The sequence below is a fragment of the Chiloscyllium plagiosum genome, unplaced genomic scaffold (genome assembly GCF_037043375.1).
Source record: "Chiloscyllium plagiosum isolate Xiang-an unplaced genomic scaffold, Cpla_swu_hap1 HiC_scaffold_25, whole genome shotgun sequence".
In the NCBI taxonomy this organism is placed as follows: Eukaryota; Metazoa; Chordata; class Chondrichthyes; order Orectolobiformes; family Hemiscylliidae; genus Chiloscyllium; species Chiloscyllium plagiosum.
Window position 1 is genome coordinate 29,187,599 of NW_028270163.1, and position 25,795 is coordinate 29,213,393.

Below are 25,795 nucleotides of genomic sequence, written 5' to 3' on the forward strand. Positions count from 1 at the left end.
ACGCAGTTGAAAGATTTGTTACCGCAGTACAAGGACATCTGTAAGAATCAGATGGTGAGGATGAATGCTATTGTACATGAAGTGGACACGGGGAATACTGCTCTGATAAAACAACACTCCTATCGGCTTAATCCTTTCAAAGCCAGACAGGTCCAGATAGAGGTGGAGGCCATGTTTGGTGAGGGTATCATTAAACCAAGCCAGAGCAAGTGGAGTTTGCCGATTGTCTTAGTTCCCAAACCGAATGGGACTTAACGATTCTGCCTGGTTTATCAGAAAGTCAACACTGTTTCAAAATCAGACTCATATCCGATTCCTAGACTGGACGACTGTATTGAGAAAGTTGGGCAAGTCAGTTACATCACCAAGTTGGACTTACTGCGTGGTTAATGGCAGATACCTTTATCAGAGCCGACAAAATAAATTTCTGCGTTTGTGACCCCAAATGGCTATATCAGTTTAAAGTGATGCCCTTTGGAAAGGAGAATGCACCCGCCACATTCCAAAGACTCATGAACAGAGTTGTGGCTGGGTTAACAAGCTGTGTATTCTATTTGGACAATGTAGTGATCTTTAGTAAGCCCTGGAAAGATCACATGGTACAGTTGGCAGAGCTTTTTGAAGGACTATGAGAAGCAAAACTGGTGATAAACTTAAATCAAACTGAATTCGCGAAAACAGAGATAATGTTCTTAGGACATAACATCGGTCATGGAAGGTTGACCCCACGGAACGCAAAGACGAAGGCCATCGAGGAATTTCCGTGACCAACCTCGAAGAAACACGTGCTTCGATTCTTGGGATTCAGTGGATTTTATCAGAAGCTTGTTCCAAACTGCAGCAGTATAGTGGCACTGTTAACCGATTTGCTGAAGAAGAACACAAAGTTTCGTTGGACACAACAATGCCAGGAGGCATTTGACCATTTGAAATCAATATTAACCACCAAACCAGTTTTAGCTATAACAAACTTTTCAAAACCTTTTTAATTTACCATCGATGCTAGTGACATAGGAGTTGGAGCTGTACTCCTGCAGGAAGATGAGGATGGGGTTGAATTACCAGTTGGTAACTTTTCAAAGAAGATCAACATCCACCAAAGGAAAGACTCTACAATCAAAAAGGAAACTATTGAGTTTGGTACTGGCCTTACAACATTTTAATGTGTATGTCACGAACAATGTGTTGAAGACAGCTGTGTACACTGATCACAATCCTGTTACATTCTTAGAACACTTTAAAGACAAGAAAATGAGACTATTTTGTTGGAGTCTTATGTTACAGACTTCCAATTTAAAAATCATCCACGTTGCGGTCATAAGAATGTAATTACAGATGCGTTATCGTGGATTTAACTGATAAAGTTTAGATGAGATTTGTGATTATTTAATGTCTTTAATAAATACAGGTGTAAAGGAAGAAGGTGAGGTGAACCTATATTCAATTTATCTGTATGTTATGCTAATGTGTTAAAAGAATAGGAAAAAAAAGCTACCTTTTCATTATGATGGTTCACTTTTTCTTAAGGCGGGGATGTTATGAAGGTGTGGAAATGTAGTATACCTTTAAGAGAGTGAAGGACTTAGCATGCACACAGAGTGCTGGAGAATTTACCATGTAACATTTGGTCCAGCAACTAGCACTAGCTGAGTTGCTATAAGACACAAAAAAAAACAAATTCAAATTTGGTCAATCAGTTTAAATTATACCCCAAAATACTAACCTCCAATCAAGGGTGAATTTATTATTATGACAATATTAAAAACTGATGAAACAATCCAATGATTTGGGTATAAATCCGGGAAAAATTGAAAAGTTGAACGGAGAACTGCCAAGCCACCAGCATGTACAGACTGTCCAAAACACAGCTCTCTTAAAAGTACTTTTATCTATCAATGACCTGTGAAACAAAAATCCCTAAGAAGTAGTAAATATACAGAGGAAGATATAAAGGGAAGATTCAATAGCTGCCTGGTTTTGAAATTTGAATTTTTGATAAAGCTTACTCGGGGTTTTATTGGACTAGTATTATAGAAGGGAAAGTAACAGATAGGTTAGGGGAAGGAATTGTAAATAGTTGTTAGTTAATTATTCTTTGTACTACTTTAAGAATTAAAGTTAATTTTTACTTTCAATAGTTCTTGGCCTCTCGAATTTTCACAGATTACTGCACAGGATAAATCTTTTCTGTGTTGCTGGTTTATATTAAGCTGGGGAGTTTACCTGTGTCGCAACAGGAACAAAGAAATTGTAAACCAATTAACTACATACTGAGGTTCTGTTTTTACGAAAGAGAACACAATATCTCAAAAATGTTGTCACCGTAGAGTCTGCTGAAAGGGAGGAACTGAAGGAAATCACTACTTGTAGGGAACCAGTGTTGGGAATATTAATGAGATTAAAGGCCAAGAAGTCCCCAGAAGCCAATAACCTGCATCCTAGAGTATTTAAGAAAGTAGCCTCAGAAAAAGTGGATGCATTGATGGCCACTCTTCAAGATTCTATAGACTCTGAAACAGTTCCTAAGGATTGAAGGGTAGCTAACCCCACTATTTAAAAAGGAGGTAGAGAGAAAACAGGAAGTTATAGACCAGTTAGTCTGAGATTGGTAGACAACATGCTAGTGTCCATTATAAAAGATCCACAAGCAATGCACTTGGAAAACAGGTTTCGACAGAGTCAGCATGGTTATCCACATTGGCAGCAAAAACAGGGAGGCAGATTATTATCCGAATGGTGATAGATTGCGAAAGTGGGAGATGCATTGAGACCTGGGTGTCCTTGCACATCAGTCACTGAAAGCAAACATGTAGGTACAGCAGGCGGTGAAGAAGGCAAGTAGTATGCTGGCTCTCATATCAACAGCATTAAAATGTTAAGCTGCAATTGTACCAGGCATTGGTAAGACCAGATCTAGAGAATTCTGTGCACTTTTTGTCTCCTTATCTGAGGAGGGTTTACTAGTCTGATTTCTGGCATAGCAGCATTGGTGTACAAAGAGAAACTGGATTGATCAGGACTGCAGAAGTGAGACATTATCAAATAGTGTCCCATAGTTGAGGAAACAATGTTTAGAGCCCCCATAGCATTACAACTACATGGCCCAGGAGAGGGAACACTTAAAATTAAGGTAAAAAGTTTTAGCAGTGCTGCAAAAGCTAGTATTTTCAAATAAGCCTGTTGGACTATAACCTGGTGTCATGCAATTTTTGACCTCGTCCAATCCAGTCCAACACTGGCACCTTCACTTTAAAGTTCCAGTACAAGCAACTCTGCAACACAACATGTGTTACATTGTAGATAACTTAAAAATACTTCATAATGAAAAAATTGTGTAATTGAGTTGAAATCCATTTATTGCCCTCAATCTTCTTCAAATGATCTCAGGAGTAGAACAGCCGAAGATTGAGCTGGAATATTCCTCATTTGTCCTCACATTTACACCCATAAGCCTAGCAAGATGCAGTCCTACCCTAAACAATAGGTTACCCACTGAGTTTGCATAATCTTCCCATGTCTGTGTAGGTTTCCTCCAGGTATTAAGATTTCCTCCCACAGTCCAAAGATGTTCAGGGTAGGTGGATTGGCCATGTTCAGGCATGTGCAGGATCAGCCGTGGGAATTCAAGATTACAGGGATAAGGTAGGGGGTATGGAATGGGTCTGGTGGGATGCTCTTCGGAGAATTGGTGTGGACCTAATGGCCAAATGGCCTGCTATCCACACTCTAGTGATTCTATGGATCCGTGTGACTGTGCAAGATAGTTGTCACCACATTTGGGCCAAAGGCAACAAATATGGTTATGAACCTTCATAGGAATAGTTCAGTCATTCAAGAGGCAGCAGAGCAGCTGTGATTGTATAGTGTTCACAAACCTCAAAGAGTTGTATGAAGGAACTGGAAGAACCTCCTCCCATCATGGATCAATTGGCCACCAATGCTTGTTTGGGTCAAACCAAATGAAGAACAGCATAATTTAACTGACTTACAAACCTCACTATCAAGAAATGAATCAAAGGTCAATAGACGTCAACCCAGAGACTCACCAATCTTTCCAAGTCTGAAGAGAATGTGTTCTGGGAGAATAGGGGAATCTTTAGACTGCCTGAATTTGTGAAGTCAGTGTTTTTGGGGAGATGGGTTATGACACATGTAGTTCTCCACACAAATGCAGAGCATCAATAATAAAGAAAGAAGCTTGGGGGATATGTTGTCTGGGATGTAATGGTTTGAAAGGACTAATGTTCAGGAATGTATTATACACAGCCTATTCTAAATGAATTAGAGTGGGGAAAATATTTGGATTTCAAAGGACTACGATCTAAAATTGACGTCTCCCTCATAGTCTCGGTAACAATGTTTATCATATCAGCATAATTTGGATATAGGTGCGATCATTCAGTAAAATACATCTTGTTTTAGACAAGAACTTTTTTCTCATTCACCAATAAAGTGGCTTTCCACTACCACATTAAATCAAGCAGGTCCTGTAGATCCCAACCAGGAAATTGAATGGCCATAGCAAATCCATTATTAGATCTTACATCACAAAAAGCTGTGGTGAGAATTCATCAAACAACACCTGACATCCAACTCCTCACCAACCTTCCACCCTGCCCCTGACCCACTTGCCATGCTACCTCTTCAGCCACTTGTCAACCTACACCCTTTCCAATTTATTATATACATTTACCTTCTCTCAACAACTGTCAACATGACTTTAGGATATTTAAAACTTGGAACATGGCACCTAGTGTCACAAGAAAGGGTATGGTCTCAATATTACACCACCACATTGCTGGGTGTGCCTGGATCCCTGGTCTGGGCTAGACAGCTTGAACTGTAAAGATTCCTGGTCTGGAGGTTTGCTTAGGTAACTCCTTCGTGGGGAATCTGTGTATCTTATTTCTGACCCTGATTAGACAAATAAAAAAGAAAGGAAAGTTATTGTGGATCAACAAAGGTATGTATGACTTAGCACAGGACAGGAGAAAGTGAGGTCTGCAGATGCTGGAGATCAAAGTTGAAACTTTATTGCTGGAACAGCACAGCAGGTCAGGCAGCATCCAGGGAACAGGAGATTCGACGTTTCGGGCACAGGCCCTTCTTCAGGAATGAGGACAGGGCATGAGCAACAGAGTTTGAATATGATCAAATTTGTGAATGGTAGACCATAGATAACTACAATGGAAACCATTGGAGACCAGTCGAGTCTGAAGATATGGAGATTGCCGAACTGGAAATTGGTTCTGGCGGTCGTAAATATTAGAAGCAAAAGTTATGATGGTGAGTAGGATACAGACTCAAACATGATAATAATGCAATTTGGACAAATGTATCAAGGAATGCCAGCAACCTTCAGAATTGAAACCAAGCATTAAACAATGAGGAAGGGCCACTGGACCCAAAACATTCACTCTGATTTCTCTCCGCAGATGCTAAGGATTCTCCACAAATTCTCTCCACCCACTGAGCCTTCCAGCAATTTTATTTTTTGTTTCTGATTTCCAGCATCCACATTCTTTCTGTTTTCATTAATCAATGAGTGCAGGAGAGGAAATTAAAGGGGAAAAATAGTCCTGCATGTACTAATCCTCAAAAAGGTTGACTTATCAGATTAAATTTACTGTTGTGAAAATGAAAATAGATAATTGTTTAATAAATTAAATAGCACTTGTGTGACATATAGAGTAATTAACTTGTGCGTAACTTTTAGATTGTGTCATCAGCAATGCAAATGAGTCAATAAACAAGAAAGATACTGAAGGAAATCATAATCTAAGTAGGTTCATTTTGTAGCAGGAACTACAAAAATATCTTGCATTTAATACAGTTAGCCATAGGAAAGCCATGCAAAATTTCAATTTCTGTTGAGTGTGTCATTTCTTTATAAAATCTCATTAATCTCACCTAAGTAACTACTGTCAATTCATATATTTTGGACTCCTTAATTTGTGTTTTAATAAGATGATGGGAGTATGCTCAGTACCATTTCAATGACAGTTTCAAAATGAATGAAGTTCAGTCTGTGGTGGTATAATTAGAAATTTAATGATTCAACAGATTAATTTGACGCTGATGAACTGTGATTTTAGCAATTAAATTAAGGAGTCCCAAATGGATGATATACTTTAAATACAATGAGATGTAAATTTATTGTGCTCAGGTAAATGTGACCAAATTGGAAGGTCATAATGATCTGCATCTGAATGAAAACCTGCCATGCGACATTGCTCAGCTATGTGACACTTCAAGACTTATTATTGCACCACAATCGATTAGGGTGCAAAGATAATTCAATATAACACAAACTAAATTAAATTTTCCAATTTTTCCCATCTGCTTAAGTTTTAGATCATTCAGCGTGTTGTCATTGTCTAACCAATCTATATCCTATTTCTTTGCACATTGTATAACCCTCTTTGGTCTATACTACTTTGAACAAACTCAAGGCTGATTTCCCTGTATAGTTACTAGAATCATAGGGTCCCTGCAGTGTGGAAGCAGGTCATTCAGCCCATTGGGTCTACACCAATCCTCCAAAGAGCATCCCACCCAGACCCATCCCGTCTCTATAACCCTGCATTTCCTATGGCTGCACATCCCTGGACACTATGGGCAATTTAACATGGCCAATCCATCTAACCTGCACAATTTTGGATTGTGGGAGGAAACCGGAACACCTGGAGAAAACCCACACAGACACGGGGAGAATGTGCACACAGAGACAGTTGGCCGAGGGTGGATTCGAATCATACTGCATAACTTAAATTAAGTCAATTAGATATATTATTATTTATCTTTTTGAGGCATTAGTATACAATGTAAATAGCTGAAGCCCCAGTATTGAACTTGAAAATGCTCTCCCAGTCACATTCTGTAAATTTGCAAATGCTTCATTTCATAGAATCAAAGAATCTCTACAGTGTGGAAGCAGGCCATTCAGCCCATTGTGTCCGCACTGACACTCCAAAGACCATCCTACCCAGACCCACTCCCTGTAACCATGCATTTCCCATGGCTAATCCACCTAGCTTGCATCTCCCTAGACACCACGGGCAATTTATCATGGCTAATCCATCTAACTTGCATATCTCTGGATTGTGGGAGGAAACTGGAACACTTGGAGGAAACCCACGCAGACACAGGGTGAATGTGCAAACTCCACACAGTCATCTAAAATTGAACCTGGGTCCCTGGCGCTGTGAAGCAACAGTGCAAACCACTGAGCGACCGGACTGCCTGAAACTATTGCGTGAAGATAAATTAAGACTTGCCATTTAATACTGAGATGAGGGTGAATTTCTTCACTGACCAGTGAATCTTTAGAGTTCTTTGTCTCAAAGGGCTTTAAAGGCAATTGCTGACTTTGTTCAAGACTGAAATTGATAGCTTTCTACATAGTAAAAATATATGAGACATGGTAATAGTGCAGAAAAATGGTATTGATATATAAAATGAGGCATGATCTCAGTGAATACCAACACTAGATTGAAGGGCTGAATGGACTACTCATGCTCCCATTTCTTATGTTAAAGCAGGGTCTCTGTCAATGAAACTCATTTTTTTAATATAGTAATTTCTTTATGGAAATCCTATCCAGATTAACTCAAATCTTTCTTTTTCAGGAGCTGACAAGGCCTGGTGTTCAATACTACCGTGTCAATTATTGACTTATCTTGTGAAAATATGCCTCAACAAAATATTGCTGAAACAAAGATGTTTTTTTGAAGATTTTTATCTTGCATTGGTCAGGACAATTCACTAGAAATGCCAAGATAAAGAGAACTTGACCTTGAAAGGCAACAAATGAGCTTCCTTTCCTTGATGTCCCAGTTGCAAAATTGACCAGGGAGCTGTCTACTTCTGTTTACCTCAATAAACATAGAGAGTCTTACGGTGTAATGTTGACCATATCAGCAACCCTATAAATAGGGTGTGAGCCACTTGGTCACTGTGCAAGCTTGATGAAGAAATATGGTTTATCAAAGCTACCCAGCGGGATAATGGCAATCCTGGTCGGATCATTTCACACTGTAAATCACAAGCTCATGAACAGATTTAAGAGTGTCACCTTTGGTCCTTAAAGTGTCCAGATTACCTCAAATTAGCCTGGGGGAGTTAAATATATAAAACTTATGAGCAACAAGGCAAAATTAGCTGCTTCATGCTGTGATAGTGTTGTAGCAAAGTGGGTGGTATTCATCAATAACTAGATACCACTGTCAAACTAATAAGATATTCTGTGCATTACACAGATGAGACATGTGGTAAACAAATATCAGCGCTGGTGTGATGCTTAGTATTTACGTTGTCCCCTCCAAAAATTGGTAGATTGTAACCAACAGCATATCCCTTTGCCTGTTCTTAACAAAGCGACTGTATCCAATAAAACTATATTTAAAGAATTCAGTGACCAACATTAAACGTGACTCTGACATAGGATTATTTAGTAAATGTTGTCCAAAGTGAAAAGGTTAAGAAAAATCAATTTTGCCAAACAATATTTAATGGCACATAGTTGGCAGCTGCTAGCTGTGGATAAGCGCACAAAGACATAAAGCTGTTAGTCGTCAGTACCCAGGGACAGAAACAATGTATGTGAAAATATGTGAGATCTCTATACCATTTACTTCAGGAGCCAATTGTCTGCAAGATTGTGAAGGAAATGGTAATGATCACAGATCCACAAAGGCTTGTTTATCCATTGAACCTCTGTGCTTAGATAGAAATCATTAAAAGACCAGATACATCACACAGGGGAGGATAATTGATAAATAAAACCAGATATAAACTGTCATGTTAAAAACAAATTGCACTAATTATATATTACAATTAGATAGGCATATTTATGTTAGTTATGCTCATACTCTATGCATGATGTAAACCTAATCAATAGAAGTGACTGGATTTAGATAACAGTACACCTCTTAATTGGTAGATGTTAATTACTTCTTGCTGAATCTGAGAGTATAACTGCCTCTGAGATCCTTTGTTCAGGATCTCCAGTGACTAACATGATTGTACTCTGTAGCCCCTTGCTATAGCAAGCAATGATGATGTTTAAACACTCTGAAGACCTCTGGTCATTTGCTGTGGATAAGGGTCAGAGGATAGCAGGGCAACAATCAGACTCCAGAAATTTCTGCAACATAAGACTGTGTGAACAATTAGAGACTAAAAAAACTGCAGATGCTGGAATCCAAGGTCGACAAGCAGGAGGCTGGAAGAACACAGGTAGCATCAGCAGGTGGAGAAGTCAACGTTTTGGGTGTAAACCTTCCTAAGAATTATACAGACAACATTTTAAGATTATCAGTTGGATCCATAGTGTCATGTACTTGGACACACTGGAAACTAGATGTATTAATTTACAAGGCCCTGTTCTTTGCAGGCAGGAAGAATACATACATGCACTGTGCTCATTACAACTCACCAAAATAGCTGACAGCCATTCACTGGATCGTTGCTGAAGTCAATGCCTTATCCAATTAGAGTCATAGAAACATAGGCAGTACGTCATACAGCTTCTAGAATCTGCTCCACCATTCAAGGTCTTAGGCTTGATCATCGACCTCAATGCCACCTTGCAGTGTTACCCTCATATCCCTTAATGTCATCAGTGAGATATGCCATTGCAAACTCCTTCCTTCTGGTAAGGCTATCTATTGTAACAAAGTTGGAGGGAGATGTCAGACAAAAAGTAATCCAAAAAATCATCAATGTCCAGACGATCAACTGTGTCTTTAACTGAGTGGAGGACAATCATCAGTTGCAATTACTTTTGACAATCAGACTTGCTGTGTTACAATCGAATTATAGTTGAAGCATGAACTAACCTTGCTTTGATTATATTTGGACAAATGGTTAGTTGATGAATGGACCATGCGATGTGCCAACAAAACCCTCCAAGCTGTAGAGGAAGGAGACTGCAAAACCAGGACATCCACCCTGCAAACTTGAGCCCTGCTTCATTTATCAATTATACGCTGCAAGCTGTATTTTAAGAATCAGCTGCTGTCTCTAGAAGAAAATATATTGATAAGGATTTTGAAAGCTTCTCGATACAAGCCTAGAGATCCCCAAGCCCCAGTCTGAAACCGAAATCACCTTGAAGATCTGTATACTGTTGAATTCTGACCTAAAAGAAAAACTTGGCCTGTCTTCCCACTTTGTAACTTCTGTGTGCTTGTGAACCTTCGAATGTTTGTGTGAAAGTTGAAACGTATTTTTCTCATTTCTTTGCTTTAATCAAAGATTTTTTCTTACGTTCAAAGCATGTAAACAGCTCATCAATCATAAGGTGTGACAAGGTGCTCTCTTAAAAACTGTTGTAATTAAATGAGGAGTGGGAAAGAGAGAAACTATTCTACTCTGCAGATCTGGGTATAATACTGCATTGTCCGAAATGCCATTTCTCTCACACACATTTAAACAAGACCTACTCTCTCCGTCTGAGTGAGTATAAAAAGAGATCAGTGTCTTGACTTTCATGTTATTGGCAAATCACAGATTGATTTGTCATTTTATTTAAATTATTACCTGCAAATTAGCCAAATATGAAGAGAAATCTGCAAGTAATGCAAGCTTGGAGCTGAAAAACCTGTGATACATGTGAACTCAGTACATTCATGTCTTCTATCAAGGTGAGCATAAAAACTTTGAATGTGGAAATCTGAATTAAGACTGAACTACACCTCAACTTGTGACGCATGAAAGACAACAGTATCATGTGTGATTTTTTTTCCCTCTGATGCCTACCTAATTTTGTCAGCTTCCACAGCCAAATTAAGACTTGCTGATGACCAAATTTCAGCACCTTTGATTGACAATTCCATTTCCTTAAGTTACTTTATTAAAGTATGTGATTTGAAGGCATTTAGCACCATCTGGTGGTCATTATTTGACATCACAAAGAAACAAGACAGGTTGACTAGAAAATACACGTTAAAATGGTGTTACCTCTGTCCACTTCATCTGACAGCAACAAAAAAGTTCACATTATCCCTTCACCAGTAGAGTTTCTGAAGGAAAGCACATTTAACAATCTCTTCTCAGATTTCTTTTTCAAGAATGTGTTGCTGGAAAAGCACAGCAGGTCAAGCAGCATCGCAGGAGAATCGATGTTTTGGGAATAAGTCCTTCATTAGGAATGAAGCATGTGGGCTGGGGGACTGAGAGACAAATGGGAGGGGAGGGTGGGCTGGAGTGAGGGCAACTGAGACTGCAATAGGTAGGGGAGAAGGTGAGAGGTCAGAGAGGAGGGTGGAGTGGATGGTTGGGAAAAACGATGTACAGGTCATCTACCTTTCCCCGAGCCCCCCCCCCACTTATTTCTCAGCCCCTGGCCCACAAGCCTCATTCCTGATGCAGGGCTTATGCTCAAAACGTCGACTCTCTTGCTCCTTGGATGCTGCTTGACCTGCTGCGCTTTTCCAGCACCACACTCTTCAACACTGATCTCCAGCATCTGCAGACCTCACTTCCTCCTAGTTGTTTTCAACCTTACTGTGAAGCCTCTTCCTATGATTTCTCCTCTCTCTACAAAGATCTCAATGAGTCTCTCTCTCTCTCACTGCAGCCCCCAGGTCATCTCCTCTGCTCTGAAGCTCTCCAGCCACATCCTGAAGCAGACTCGCTACCACAGCCACACCTCCTTCCTCGGTGTCTGCCTACGGAACTTACAGATCCCGCATAGACTCTGGACCACATTCAGACCAACACAATTTGGACCAGAACACGACAACCAGAATATACTACAAATCCAAAACGTTCAGAAACGGTTCTCTTTTGGAATCCTCCGCTCCACACTCGCAGCCATCCACCGCCACCTACTCTCTCTGCAGTCAGCCCTGCCCCAGCTCAGGCTACACTCTCCCAGACCTGCAATGGACCTCTGCTGTTTTACATCCTCAGAAGAATTCACATGCTCAACAAACATTTTTTCGTCATAATATCAGACAGCAAAGAACGTAAGTTAAACAAACTTTCTTGTACTTACCTCAATACTCGAACATTCCAGAAACTTCTCCTGGCCTCTGGAACTGCTCGGATGCCATTAGCCAGACAGCTGCTCCAGCCACCACCCGCCACAGTGAGTGATGTCATCACTTCCGCGACTGCCGTCCCACAGACCGCAGCCACTGCTGGATTCACCTCCCGCCTCCGTGATCGCTGTCCAGACAACCACGATTGCCCGGAAGATGACCAGCTCTGCGACCACTGCAGAATCCACCGCTGCCATGACCACCACAAGATCCACCGCCGCTGGTACCGACACGATTCCTACTCTGCACGTCACTTCCGCCCTGCAATTGGCGCTGCCGCAGCCACTTCCACCCCCAGAGATACCTCTCACCAGAATACCGATGACTGCATCGCCAACCTCACTCTGCCGCCAGTGACATTACTCACCGGGACTCAGCTGGCTACATGGCTGATATCATGCATTACATCACTTCTGCCCCCGTGGGCACCGCCTTAGGCCCCACTTCCTCCCCCGTAGTGAGCATCACTTCCATTGTGACATCATACCTGACCCCATAACCAGGCCCACTCCAGTGGCAGTCTCCGTCCCCATCCCTAGCTCCTGTCCCACCCCAGGTCCTAGCTCCCAGCCCTGCCATGTATTTATTATTTCCCCAGATCTCCCCTTACTGAGATGAACATTCAGTCCTCAGCAAAGGCCTCACCTTCACCCCTCTATGCCCCCAGATTATGAGTTCAACACACGTTGCGTCATTGAACATTTCTTCCGCTGCCTCCAAGTCTGGGCTCACTTTTTAAATCAAGATTCCTGCCCACCCCCCAGGGACCCCTTATCCCATCTCCAAAACACCCCATCCACCTGACACCCGTGCTGGCTGGTTCTTGACCTCTTCCTTTCTAACTGCCACCGTGACATAGATCACCTCAACCTGTCCACCCTCCTCATCCACTCCAACCTCCCGCCCTCGCAATGTGCAACCCTTCACATCCTCCGCTCCAACCCCAAGCTTACCATCAAACCAGCAGACAAGGGGGAACTCTGATAGTTTGGCACACTGACCTCAACACCATTGAAGCCAGGCAGCAACTCGCAGACACCATCTTCTATTGCCCCCTCGACCACGACCTCACCTCCCATCACCAAACAATCATCTTCCAGACCATCTACAACCTCATCACCTCTGGGTTTCTCCCACCCACAGACTCCAACCTCATCATCCATGAACCCCGCACCGCCCGATTCTACATCTTACTGAAAATTCACAAACCTGACTGCCCGGTCGACCCATTGTCTCAGCCTGCTCCTGTCCCACTGAACTCATCTCTGCATACCTCAACACCGACCTGTCCCACTTAGTCCAGGAACTCCCCACCTATGTTTGGGACACTACCTATGCCTTTCACCTCCTCCAAGATGTTTGTTTCCCTGCTCCCCCTTCCCCCCCCCACCATGTCTTCACCATGCACATCCAGTCCCTGTACACATCTATCTACCACAACAAAGGCCTTCAAGCCCTCCATTTCTTCCTCTCACACTGTCCCAACTAGTACCCTTCCACTGACACTGTCATCTGCCAGGCTGAACTGGTCCTCATCCTTAACAATTTCTCCTTCCAATCCTCCCATTTTCTCCAAACCAAACGGCCATAACATGGGCCTCAGCTATGCCTGCCTCTTTGTTGGGTATGCGGAACAGTCCATCTTCTGCAACTACACCGGCACCATCGGCACCTTTACCTCCTTTACATCGATGACTGTATTGGCAATACCTCGTGCTCCCACGAAGAGGTTGAACAGTTCATCTACTTCGCAAACACCTTCCATCCTAACCTCAAATTCGCTTGGACCATCTCTGACACCTCCTCCCCTTCCTGGACCTCTCCATCTCCGACTAACCACAGACATCGACTAAAAACCCACTATCACAGCTACCTGGACTATACCTCCTTTTCCACCTATCCACTCCACCCTCTCCTCCCTGACCTATCACCTTCATCTCCTTCCCCACTGACCTATTGTACTCTATGCCACTCTCTCCCCACCCCCATCTCTCCACGCTTCAGGCTCTCTGCCTTTATTCCTGATGAAGGGCTTTTGCCCGAAACGTCGATTTTGCCTGTCCTCGGATGCTGCCTGAATTGCTGTGCTCTTCCAGCACCACTGATCCAGAATCTGGTTTCCAGCATCTGCAGTCATTGTTTTTACCTCGTTGTTTATACCTCCTCCCACCCTACCTCCTGTAAAAAGACCACACCTTATTCACAATTCCTCTGCCACTGTTGCATCTGTTCCCAGGATGACCAATTCCACCATAGAAAATCCCAGATGGCCTCCTTCTTCAAAGACCACAATGCCGATGATGCCCTCCAGCGCATCTCCTCCACTCCCCACACCTCTGCCCTTGAACCGCATCCTTTCCAATGCAACAAGGACAGAACCCCCCTGAGCCTCACCTTCCACCCCACCAACTTCCTTATACATTGCATCATCCTCCACCACTTCCACCACCTAAAAACAGACCCCACCAGTAGGGATATATTTCCCTCCCAACCCCTATCAGTGTTTCGGAGACACCATTCCCTCCCCAACTGCCTTGTCAGATCCATGCCCCACTCCTGGCATCTTCTCCTGCCACCGCAAGAATTGCAAAATCTGTGCCCACACCTAACCCCCCCATCTCTGCCAAGGCTGAAAAGGATCCTTCCACATCTGACAGAAATTTACCTGTACCTCCACACATCATCTACTGTACCTTTTGCACCTGATGTGGTCTGCTCTACATCGGGGAGACAGAACACCAACTTGCGGATCGTTTCAGAGAACATCTCTGGGACACCAACACCAACCAGCCCCACAATCCCATGGCTGATCATTTCAACTCCCCATCCCACTCCACCAAGGACATGCAGGTCCTGTGCCTCTCCATCACCAAACCTTACCTAACTGACACCTGAAAGAACACTTCATCTTCTGCCTTGGGACCCTGCAACCATATGGGATTAATGAGAATTTCATCAGTTTCCTCATTTCTCCACCCCCTATCTTATCCCAGTCCCGAGCCTCCAATTCAGCAGCACCCTTTTGACCTGTCCCTCGTCTTTCCCATCTGTCCGCTCCACCCTCTGACCTATCACCTTCATCTACCTATCGCATTCTCAGCTAGCTTGCTCCCAGTCTACCCCTTCCCACTTATCTCTTACTCCCCCTGCCCACAAGTCTCATTTCTGATAAAGGGCTTCTGCTTGAAATGTCAATTGTCCTGTTCCTGGGATGTTGCCTGACTCGCTGTGCTTTTCCAGCAACACACTCTCTACTCTGATCTGCTGCCCCCATTTTCTCCTCAGATTTCTCTTTGCCAATTATTGTATTGAGAGCTGCAACTGAATTACGCCACAGGAGGTTGTATATTGGATGTCACATTAACTTATAATGAAAAATGTTTAAGGTCTGCCTTAGGCAGGTTTGTTTTTAACAGAACAATGAAAAATGAAAGAACTGACAACCTATTGGCTAAGTTACCAAAAAACAATTTATACAGAAATTGTTAGGAATAGTGGAAGAGAAATCCACTGCTCTTTCTGGTCGATTTAGCTCTCCAGTAACCTGACTTCTCCAGTGTCAATTCACGTGGGCTGTCACTCTGTAGCCAATCCTAACTATCTATTGACACTGCTGCTCTTTTTTTTAAAAAACTCTTCATAGACATTCTTGTCTCATTTCATTTCCCTATTCTCAGATATTTAAGTCCTTCTAACTCCCTACTGCAACCTGTCAATACCCCTGGACATAATAAAACAAAATAACTATGGACATGGAAATCTGAAACAAAAACAGAAATTGCTGGAGAAACTCAGCTGGTCTGGCAGCATCATCTGTGGAGAGAAAACAGAGTTAATATTTTGAGTCAAGTGACCCTTCTTCAGAAGGTTCTTCAAGGTCAAAGGACTGGAAACTTTAACTGCTTTCTCTTCACAGATAATTCTGCCAGACCAGCTGAGTTTTTCCAGCAATTTGGTTTTATTGCAGTAATTTACACTTTGGTTTTCTTGCTGCTATCCCAGGCTTGCACACCTTCCACAGTCTCAACAAGAACTCCAACTGTGCAATCACCTGCAGCCCTGAAACGCTTGTATTTCTCCTCTAATTCTGGCTCCTTGTGCATCCGTATTTTAAAAGTTTCACCATTAGTAGCTGTGCTTTCAGGTGTCTCAGCTTCAAGCTCAAATATTTTCCCCACACCTCACTTGCCTCGTAGTATTATTGGTGGACTATTAATCCAGAAGCTCAGCTAATGTTCTGTAGATTCGGGTTGAATCCCAACATGGCAGATGGTGGAATTTGAATCCAATAAAGAATCTAGAATTAAGGGTCTAATAATGGCCATGAAGCCACTGTCAATTGTTGGGGGAAAAAAACCCATCTGGTTCACTAATGTCTATTAACTGGGAAGAAAATATGCCATCCTTACTGGATCTGGTCTACATGATGCGAGATCCACAACAAGGTGGTTAATTTTTAATTGTCCTTTGGACAATTAGGGATGTGCAAGAAATGCTGGCCTCGACAGAGACATCCACATCCCATGTGTGTATAATAAAATCACATTCCTTAAACTTGCCCTTAAAAAAAACTGATCATGGTTCAGTTTCATATTACACTTAACAATGCTCCTATGAAGCAATGTGGCATCCTTCATAATATCAAACGAGACATAGAGAGAACAATACAGCACTGAAACAGGCCCTTCAGCCCTCCAGGCCTGTACCAACACATTTTGCCCTTCCGTACTAAAAAGGTCTTCACTTACAGGATCTGTATCCCTCTACTTCCTTCCTATTCATCCAGGTGCTCCATGTATGTTGTTATTATGTCTGCTTCCATCACCTCCTCTGGCAAGGGTTCCAGGCACTCACCACCCTTTGTATGAAAAGCTTACTTCAACATTTCTTTTAAACTCCATCCCCCCCCCCCTCCCCCATGACACTTTGAACTTGTGTCCCCTAGTAATTGATCCCTCCTCTGTAGGGAAAAAAAAACTCATACTTTCCACACCTTTCACAATCTTATAAACTATGAGGTCACCCCTCAACCTTCTGTGTTCCAATGAAAACAAACCCAGTCTACACAACCTTTCTTCATAGCTATAATCCCCATACCAGGCAACATGGCGATAAAGCTTTTCTGTACCCTCTCCAAAGCATCCATGTCCTTCTGGTAGTGTGCTGTCCAGAACTGTATGCAATATTCTAAGTGTAACTCAACTGAAGTTCTATAAAGCTGCAGCATAACTTGGCTATCCTTATATTTAATGTTCTTCCAATGAAGGAAAGTATGCCATAGGCCTTTTTTTACTGCCTTATCTACCTATGCTGCCACTTTCAGTGATCTGTGGACCTGCACACCCAGATCCCTCTACATATCAACACTCCTAAGGGTTCTGCTATTCACTGGATAATTTCCACCTATACTTGACCTTCCAAAATGCATCACCTTTTGTCCAGATTAAACCCCATCTGCCATTTTTCTGCCCATGCCTCCAACTAATCTTTATCCTCTGACAATCCTCCTCACTATCCCCAGCTCCACCAATCTTGGTACCGTCCACAAATTTACTAATTAGACCAGTCACGTTTTCCTCCAAATCTTTATGTAGACCATGAACAGCAGAGGTCCCAGCATTGATTCCTGTGGAACACCACTAATCACAACGCTCCATTCTCAAAAACATCCTTCCACCACTACCTCCTATCTCCTATCACTAAGCCAGTTCTGTACCCATCTTGCCATCTCACTCCTAATACCATGTGACTTTACCTTTTGTGCCAGTCTGCCATGTGGGACCTTGTTAATTGCTTTATGGAAGTTCATGTAAACATCAACTGCTTTGCCCTCAATCATCTTTGTCACCTCCTCAAAAAATTCGAACAAGTTAGTGAGGCACGGCCCCTCCTGCAGAAAACTGTGTTGTCTATCACCAGTGTGTCCACCTGGCTTCTAAAATATGCACAGATTAATGGTTAATTGATAGAAACAGTACAGAAATGGTTGATGAAAATCTGTGGTTACACAAGAATCCAACTCAAACACAAATATAATTGGAATGCAAAATAAGACAGACATTAGTATTTCAGTTTAGTTTATTACTTAAAAAGAGGCTGCTCAAAAGATATTTGAATGATTTATTACCAACCCAGTGGTAACACGTATTGCTCCATAAACAAAGATTGATATGCAATGTATAAAGTACTGGTAGACACAACAGGAATATTAACACAATGATTTCATGTCATGGGAACATTATTGGCTTCAGGACATTAATACAGATAATTGAATGGTAGAAAGATGTGTAATACAGTTAAACAGCAACTTTTTAACAAAGATGAAACGTTTGGCTATAACTACATTCAAGTAGGTTACAACAATGGTTTCAAATGTCACCTCATGTTTCTGAGCAGTTTATCCAGTTCAAGTGCAAAAGACACATTTCTATGCCTAGCATGTGCTTGTACTAACTATTTTTTTCAATTACACAACTTCCTTTTCATTTAAGTGTCAAACTGAGAATAAAGATACTTGTTTCTTTGACCTTGTGCTTTTTTCCAATGCATTGTAACAACAATCTTAAGAATTCAGGAAAGATGGTGACATTTCCAGAACAGGTAGGAATTAAAGTTCAGTTCTATCTTTAAAACATATTACAGTCTGTTAGAAAATGCAGTTCTGTAAACATTAACACCTTTATGACATCTGACTAAAACATGAATTAGTACATTTTAAAAGTCTTGATTGCAAACAATGGATGCACTCATATATATAATGTAAGGAGAAATTGAAGGATACAAAGAAATTGAACTGATTGTACTGTTTGCATTATCAAAGTCAAATACGCATTTTTGTTGCTGCACCATCATTCCAATCAGCTTCCACCAAAAAAAAGAGTCCTGTTTTGCACTTTTTTTTAATTGCAGGCATTCTGAATCACTACCTGGAGATCATCGAACTGGAGTGTGATTGGCTGGATGATGTTGTAGCAGCACTGAGTTGTGAAAACCCACTGTGACTAGATTCAAGACTAGTCATGGATCCCCTGAAATAAAATTAACAAAGTTTTTTTTCAGGTTTCAATGCAATACAAACATTCATTTACATAAAGTAACTTGCATATTCATTTGGATTTTGCTTATTGCAAATATTTTCTTCAGTATCCAAAACAATATTGTAACATGAAAGTTTACAATCCAAAGCAGTATCAACTTCCCACTGCAGTTATACAGGCTCCTGTTAGCATTATTCACTTAATTGTACATCCTGTCCTTTCCCCACACTCAAATTATGGTCTCTCATGGAGCACCTTATTTTTTTTAAAAAAAGCCTCTCTACTTTATTCTTCTGTTGACAATGTTCAATTTATAATTTCTAACTCACTTAGGCAGGTTTTTCTCCAAGAATAGCTTTGATTCTTGCATCCATTGCAAATTTGAACTTCTGAATCAGACCTAATCTTTTAAGGGGGTTAGAAACCCCCAATCACTAGTCCATCAATATTTAAAAGCTGATTAAGTATCAAGCAGCTTTCAAATGATACCTAGTCAGATGGTGTAATTATTTTATTATTTTTACATCACATATCAATTTTTTCTCTAATATAAAGCTCATACATATATATGTACATTAAAAGTAGGTGAAACTCTTTAGTGCCTCAATTTGTCCCTGAAGTATCAAATTCAAAATGGTTTTATGGAATTACACATCTAAATCCTTGAAAAAGTAAAGTTTGGTCCAAATTATGGATATTTCAAAATTGATCAAAGCAGTTCAACAAACTTTATCCATGTTTTAGTAAATATCCCTGAGATTGGATAACTGCTCTTCCAATCTAATACAAAAACAGAGTCATAAGGGTGACTCTCACTCACTGGGAGGGGACATCAGAAATACATGTGGGCAGGATAAATGTTTTCCCCACATGGCAGATGAGAATTATGTTAAAACAGACTTGTTTGTTTAATGCAATACACTTTTATCAGCACTTTTTATTTAAAAAAAAACTGGGCAACATAAAAGAACTCATGACAACAGAAGACCTGAAAAGCCTTGACTTAACACTAGCACTGTGGTAAAGTGCAACTCAGCTATTTCCCAGTATGTAATTTGCAAATTGGAATCTGAACTTCTTCCTTTCCTATGCTGGTACAAACCAAAAACAATCAAGCCAACGTGTGACCATGAAACATTATAACTTTGTCAAGTAACCAGGTTACACCAGTTTTAAACATTAAGTATATTATAACCAAAAATAAATTATCACCACCAAAATACATAAAAATGACAAAACATGGGTTTCCTTCAGTAAAATTTTGCATCTTACTGAGGCAAAGTAGATGGTGATAGTGGTTCTAGTGGCATTGTGGGTAGAGGGTTCCATGATCTGCGCAAAAGTAAGGAATTTCAGGAAGATTGTCTGCAGTTCAACTGTACAACTCTTCTCAGTTTTATGAAATACTGGAATAATTCACAACCTGATCCAAAATCAAGGTAGAATCTCCATGGAAAACTGAAGAATGAACAGGTTCATCCACATTCAGTAAAGACTAATTGTACCTAATAAACATCTGAGCATATTTAGACATAGTACTGAATTCTCAATAGTTTTTTTTAAAATGCTGTACCTGAAATCATCCGATCCTATGACCTCAGTGTAATACATAACTTTACACTTGTGGGAAGAGACCTGCAATGTTGCCAGCACATCATCTACACGAGGCAGGTTAGTTGTAGCACAGGAAGGCATATTGTGAAATTTCCATTGTAGGATATAAAAACCAGGCCATCTTGTTACATGCGAACCCTGTAAGATAAAAACAGGAGAATTGGTTATAACCTTATAATAAAATATTTTTTAATATGTTTTAAAATATGCAAAAGCCACTTACACTAAACATTACAGCAAAGATAAATTTTTGGAATGCTTCACACTGGATACCACAATTAACAATTAGACCAGATTACACTGGCCTCTCAATGTTGCTCTCTGGAATTATTAAACTGACCTGCACACTTTCTCCTTCTTTACAGATGAGTGGGGGCTCCACCATACTATAGTCCTTGCCCAGTTGCCATGACTTATCTATAAGCTGCACGTTATTTCCTCCAGGGCCTGTTAACCCATGTGCTCCAAGGGTATCCTTTTTGGGAAGCTGGGGTGCTCGTTTTGAATGGTAGATGTTAAACGCAATATCGCCTTTCACCACATCAAAATCCCAGGTTATCACAGAAGATGCTTCCACCATTTCAATTAATAGCTGGATGCAAATAAAACAAAATATAATGTAATTAATACAAAGTGCCCTATTTCATCTTAACCATCAGGGTATGGGGTTTAAAATTAAAATAGCAACAATACAAACAATATATTAAGGATTAGAAATGTGAACAGCTAAAAGGTCAGCACAAATATTACCTCATGTGGTGATCCTTTGAAAACACTTGCTGACTGATAAATAGTTTCAGTCAATAGTCTGATATCATCATTGTCAAGTTCTTCTGCTGTTCTATACATCGATTTGGGGATTAGACCACCCTCTGGAACTTCACACTAAAAAAGGTAAAATAAATCATTAAATAATTTTTTAAAATTCATACACAGTACGCAAAGAGATATTCCTGTAACCTAAAAATTGGATAACTAGGACCCTTTGGTCAGAATGCTTCTAAGTAACTCCTTAACAAATTCCGTCCATTTAAAATACTACAGCAAAAAATGCACTTTGCCTAAATGGTCTTAATTTCCAACATGTTAAGTTCTCAATCTTAATTGAGCTGTTGGGAAAGTATTTAAATAGCTACATCCCCCTTCTTTGCAGGACAGTAACATGGGGATTACATGACATTGGAAATTCAAGAGAATAGATAAATAGGTCAGGCTTCTGATATTGATAACATTCAAAATTAAAACTATTGCTGTCATTTGATTGTCATGTTATAGAGTACAGCAGTATTTCAACTCAATACTAATTATAAACTTTGCTGCACATTTGCTTATTTTAAATGGAACACTTTGTTTTGCCATTCACCCCATAATCCTGTTACCTGTAAGAAAATGTGCAAGAATGAAAATTAATATGTCCCTGCGGACCTGCCTTCCAGGAAACACCACTCCAAACAACTTTCCATTATTTTGAATCAAAAAACTCCAACAAAGTCAAACAACCTTGCAGAGGTCTTATCAGTTTGAAAAGATATCACACTAAATCAAAATGACTTATTTGAAATAATTTCATTCAGTTTTGTCAACAATCCACTCAATTTTCCTATCAGTAAAGTAATAAGGACTGCAAACTAAGAACAGAAAAAGCTGGAAAAAACACATCAAGTCAGACAGTATCTGTGGAGCAGACATGATTTTCGTCACAGAATTCTACAATTCTTTTCACATTCAACTTTTTGGTATTGGTAGCTCAAAAACACAACTGTTTATATGTAAAACTCAGTGAGACATCTACTTCCACTTGTAAGATTCTCATTTCAGACCCTTAATATGTGTTGGGTTGGATGGGCAAAGTTAGAAGTCACATGACACCAGATCAGAGTCTAACAGCTTTATTCAAAATCACAAACTTTCAAAATGCTGCTCCTTCATCAGGTGAAGTGACTTAGTTTTGATAAATTATGACTCAGTATCCTCAGAAACAAAGCTGATTGTGTTGTGAATTCTTACCATGCATTCTCCTCCAAGGAAATCAGGGATCACTTCTTTATCTATATAATCAACCAGACCGCCAGGCCCCTGGTAGTCATTTCCTGCATAGATGAGGAATTTCTTTCTTGTATTGTCATCAATGAAAGGACTAACCTGGAATTAAAAAAAAGGGCACTGTATTGCAATTTAAAATGCATGGTGATTTAAACATGAAACAATTCATGATTTATTTCTCAGACGCTGCAACACAACTTACCAATGTCCAAAGAACTGGAAACACTCTAGGTGCTCTAAGGATCAATAGTCGACCCAATGTTTCTGGATAGTTAGCTTCAACAATTTCAATTATTCTCAACAGTGCCTTTACACCAGGTCGCCACAGATGTCTCATGTTCAAGCCTTCTAAATCCACCAAACATGTCCAAGAGCTATTTAAGAAAACCAAATAATTAAGAGCAGAACAATGTGAGACACTGAACTTAAAGATAACATATATAATAATGCAATACATAAATATGACATCGTTTCTTCCAGCCATGTCCTTAATTGCTCTATACTTTTTTTTATTCATTCACAGGATGAGAGTGTCACTGGCTAGATCAGCATTTATTGCCCATCCTTAATTGCATACAGGTCAATTAAGGTCAACCACATTTCTGTGGGTCTGGAGTCACCTACAGTCCAGACCAGCTAAGGATTGTAGTTTCCTTCCCTAAAGGACATTAATGAATCAGATGGGTTTTTCCAATCAAAAATGGTTTCATGATCACTATTAGACTGTTAATTCCATATTTTTATTGAATTCAAATTCCAACATCTGTCATGGCGGGATTTGAACCAAAGTGCCCAGAATGTTGCCTGGGTCTCTGGATTAATAGTCTAGTGATAATACCACCACACTGTTTCCTCCTCGACTAATTGATAATGGGACCAAGATTAAACTCGTGATTACCTGATTGGTCTTCCAAACACATTGGTATTTTCCTCACATCGTCGTAATCCTTCTTCATTAATAGACAGAACCTGATTCAGAACAAAAATTTCAACAAAATAAATTTGTGTAACCCCATTTTAAAAGAAAAAAATACCTTATTTTCTAAATTAATGTTTTAATTATAAATAACCTCACAAAGCTTCATTTAAAAAAAATCCTTTTGTAGCCATTCAACACATTGAGCATCAACTTCTCCTTTCTGCCTGGGTCTTGTAATTCTTAACACCCTTGCCAAATAAAAACTTAGTGAGTTTTGCATTTTTCAATTGACCTAGCCTTACCAGTCTTTTGGAGAAAGGACCTCCAGATTTCCACTTCTTGTGTGTGAGAAAATGTTTTCTGAAATCACTTCTGAAAAGTGTAGTTTTAATTATAAGGTTATGTTCCCTTGTTCTAGGCTTCCCCACCAGAGAACATTCTGTTAACTGTTGTTATGACCACCTTAACATACCTCAACTAGATGCAGACCTGAAACTTGTATATTCAGCAAATAAAACATTTTGCAATCTGTTCTCATACTTTCATACTTTTTACTGCTCATGTCACTCTGTTGAATCTGCACAGTCCATCCTTCTAAGGTTAATACATTCACCTGCAGGTGCCTTGGAATTAATGCAGCTTCCAAATGGAGTCTAAACAGATCTCTGTACAGCTGTAAGGTTACCTCCACCCTTTTGGCAGAAGCTGATTTGGATCTACTTGGATGAATTTGTCCTTTGGGTTTAAACACTACTGACTATTAACTACCTCTACCCAATGCACTAACTGAAATAGACAATACCAATATTGACACGGCAAGGACATCGATGGATCAATCCCGTGGTTCAGAGTAATTGCAAAACAGCTATTTGCACCCTGCTCATTTCGACCAGCTACTAGGGACCGTTGTTAAAGAAATTTGTCAATCTCTGGCTACTCCTTTTTTGAAACATAACCTGTGATGTAAAGACTGGCTTTGATCTACTATTTTGTCAGTTGAACTGTCAAGAGTTATCTGCTTTGACTCCAAAGGGTCTCATCCACAGTCAACTATAGTCACCCTGGCTCCAGCAATAGAAATTTAATAGATGCAGAAAATACTCAATACTTTTGAAAATACACTCATCATTGCTCTCAGAGTACCTGGTTTTCAATTTGTTGTCAGTTTTGTACAACTTCATATAACTTTGACTTTAACTATTTCCCCATCCACCAGTATATTTGTTCCTCTCTATCCTGCATGGAACTCGAAGTTTTAGTACCTTGATTGAATGTACACTCTGGCCAACTATGTAGATTTAATTATCCTGCTTTTCTGTCCACACATGCTTTGGCTGCTAATTCAAACCTATGTCCTTTAATTCTGTCTTCATAACATCCATCTCTTACTCTCTGGAACTTAATAAGTTAGTGGCCATTCCATTTTCCTTCCTGGCTCCCATGTTAACTGATATTATTAAAAGCTCTCTTCCCATAGGGCATTGTAACAATTTCTTCCAAATAACTTTTGTTAGCCCTCTCCTCAAAACAAAAAAAAAATTGACACTGAACCCTCAGTCCTCGGAAGGTACCACATCATTTCCCTTTATTCACAAAATTCCTGAGCACGATTTTGCTTCCCAAATGTATATTGCTCCTTCATCCTCATCGCAAACCATATTTTCTTTGCCATCAACTCCAGTTTTTTCCCTGACAACACTGGAGGCTAACCAAACTGCTTGCAATACTTGTGTCATATTTGTCACACGTACAAATCATTCAGACACTCATCAAGAACCTCTACCAGCACCTCCATAATATCATGTGACTCTACCCTGCCTCAGCTGATATGTTGCTGAAATGGTCATCCATTTCTTTGTGATCTCTAGATTTGGTTATTCCAATGCACTCCTGGCCTCATCCTATGATATGCAAACCCGAGATCTTTCAAAACTCGACCTCTTATACTGTCATTTGCATCAAATCTTTCTCCCTGTGCTTTTCTGGTCTTCAGTGGCTTCACGTCAACCAAAATCTTGACATAATAATTTCCACATTCATTTTCAAAATCCTCCCTACCTTTATCACCTCCTTTAACTCTACGATGTGGTCTAATCTCTAGGTTAAATTCTCCAATTCTGGCTTCAAGCATTCCT

At 40.3% G+C, this 25,795-nt stretch overlaps 1 protein-coding gene across 2 annotated transcripts in view; it reads right to left on the reverse strand.

The window, feature by feature from the left end:
* Positions 1-18,107: 18,107 nt before the first annotated feature.
* LOC122562111 (SEC14-like protein 1) overlaps positions 18,108-25,795 on the reverse strand; it is a 48,548-nt gene continuing 40,860 nt past the window's right edge. For both annotated transcript variants that reach the window (XM_043714639.2, XM_043714640.2), the window contains exons 10-16: positions 23,640-23,710; positions 22,944-23,115; positions 22,706-22,840; positions 21,449-21,583; positions 21,039-21,290; positions 20,658-20,836; positions 18,108-19,075 (exon numbers count right to left, since the gene is read on the reverse strand). In XM_043714639.2, coding sequence (XP_043570574.1) covers positions 18,970-19,075; positions 20,658-20,836; positions 21,039-21,290; positions 21,449-21,583; positions 22,706-22,840; positions 22,944-23,115; positions 23,640-23,710 — 1,050 coding nt within the window. In that variant the 3' untranslated portion in view covers positions 18,108-18,969. The remainder of the gene's footprint in view (positions 19,076-20,657; positions 20,837-21,038; positions 21,291-21,448; positions 21,584-22,705; positions 22,841-22,943; positions 23,116-23,639; positions 23,711-25,795) is intronic.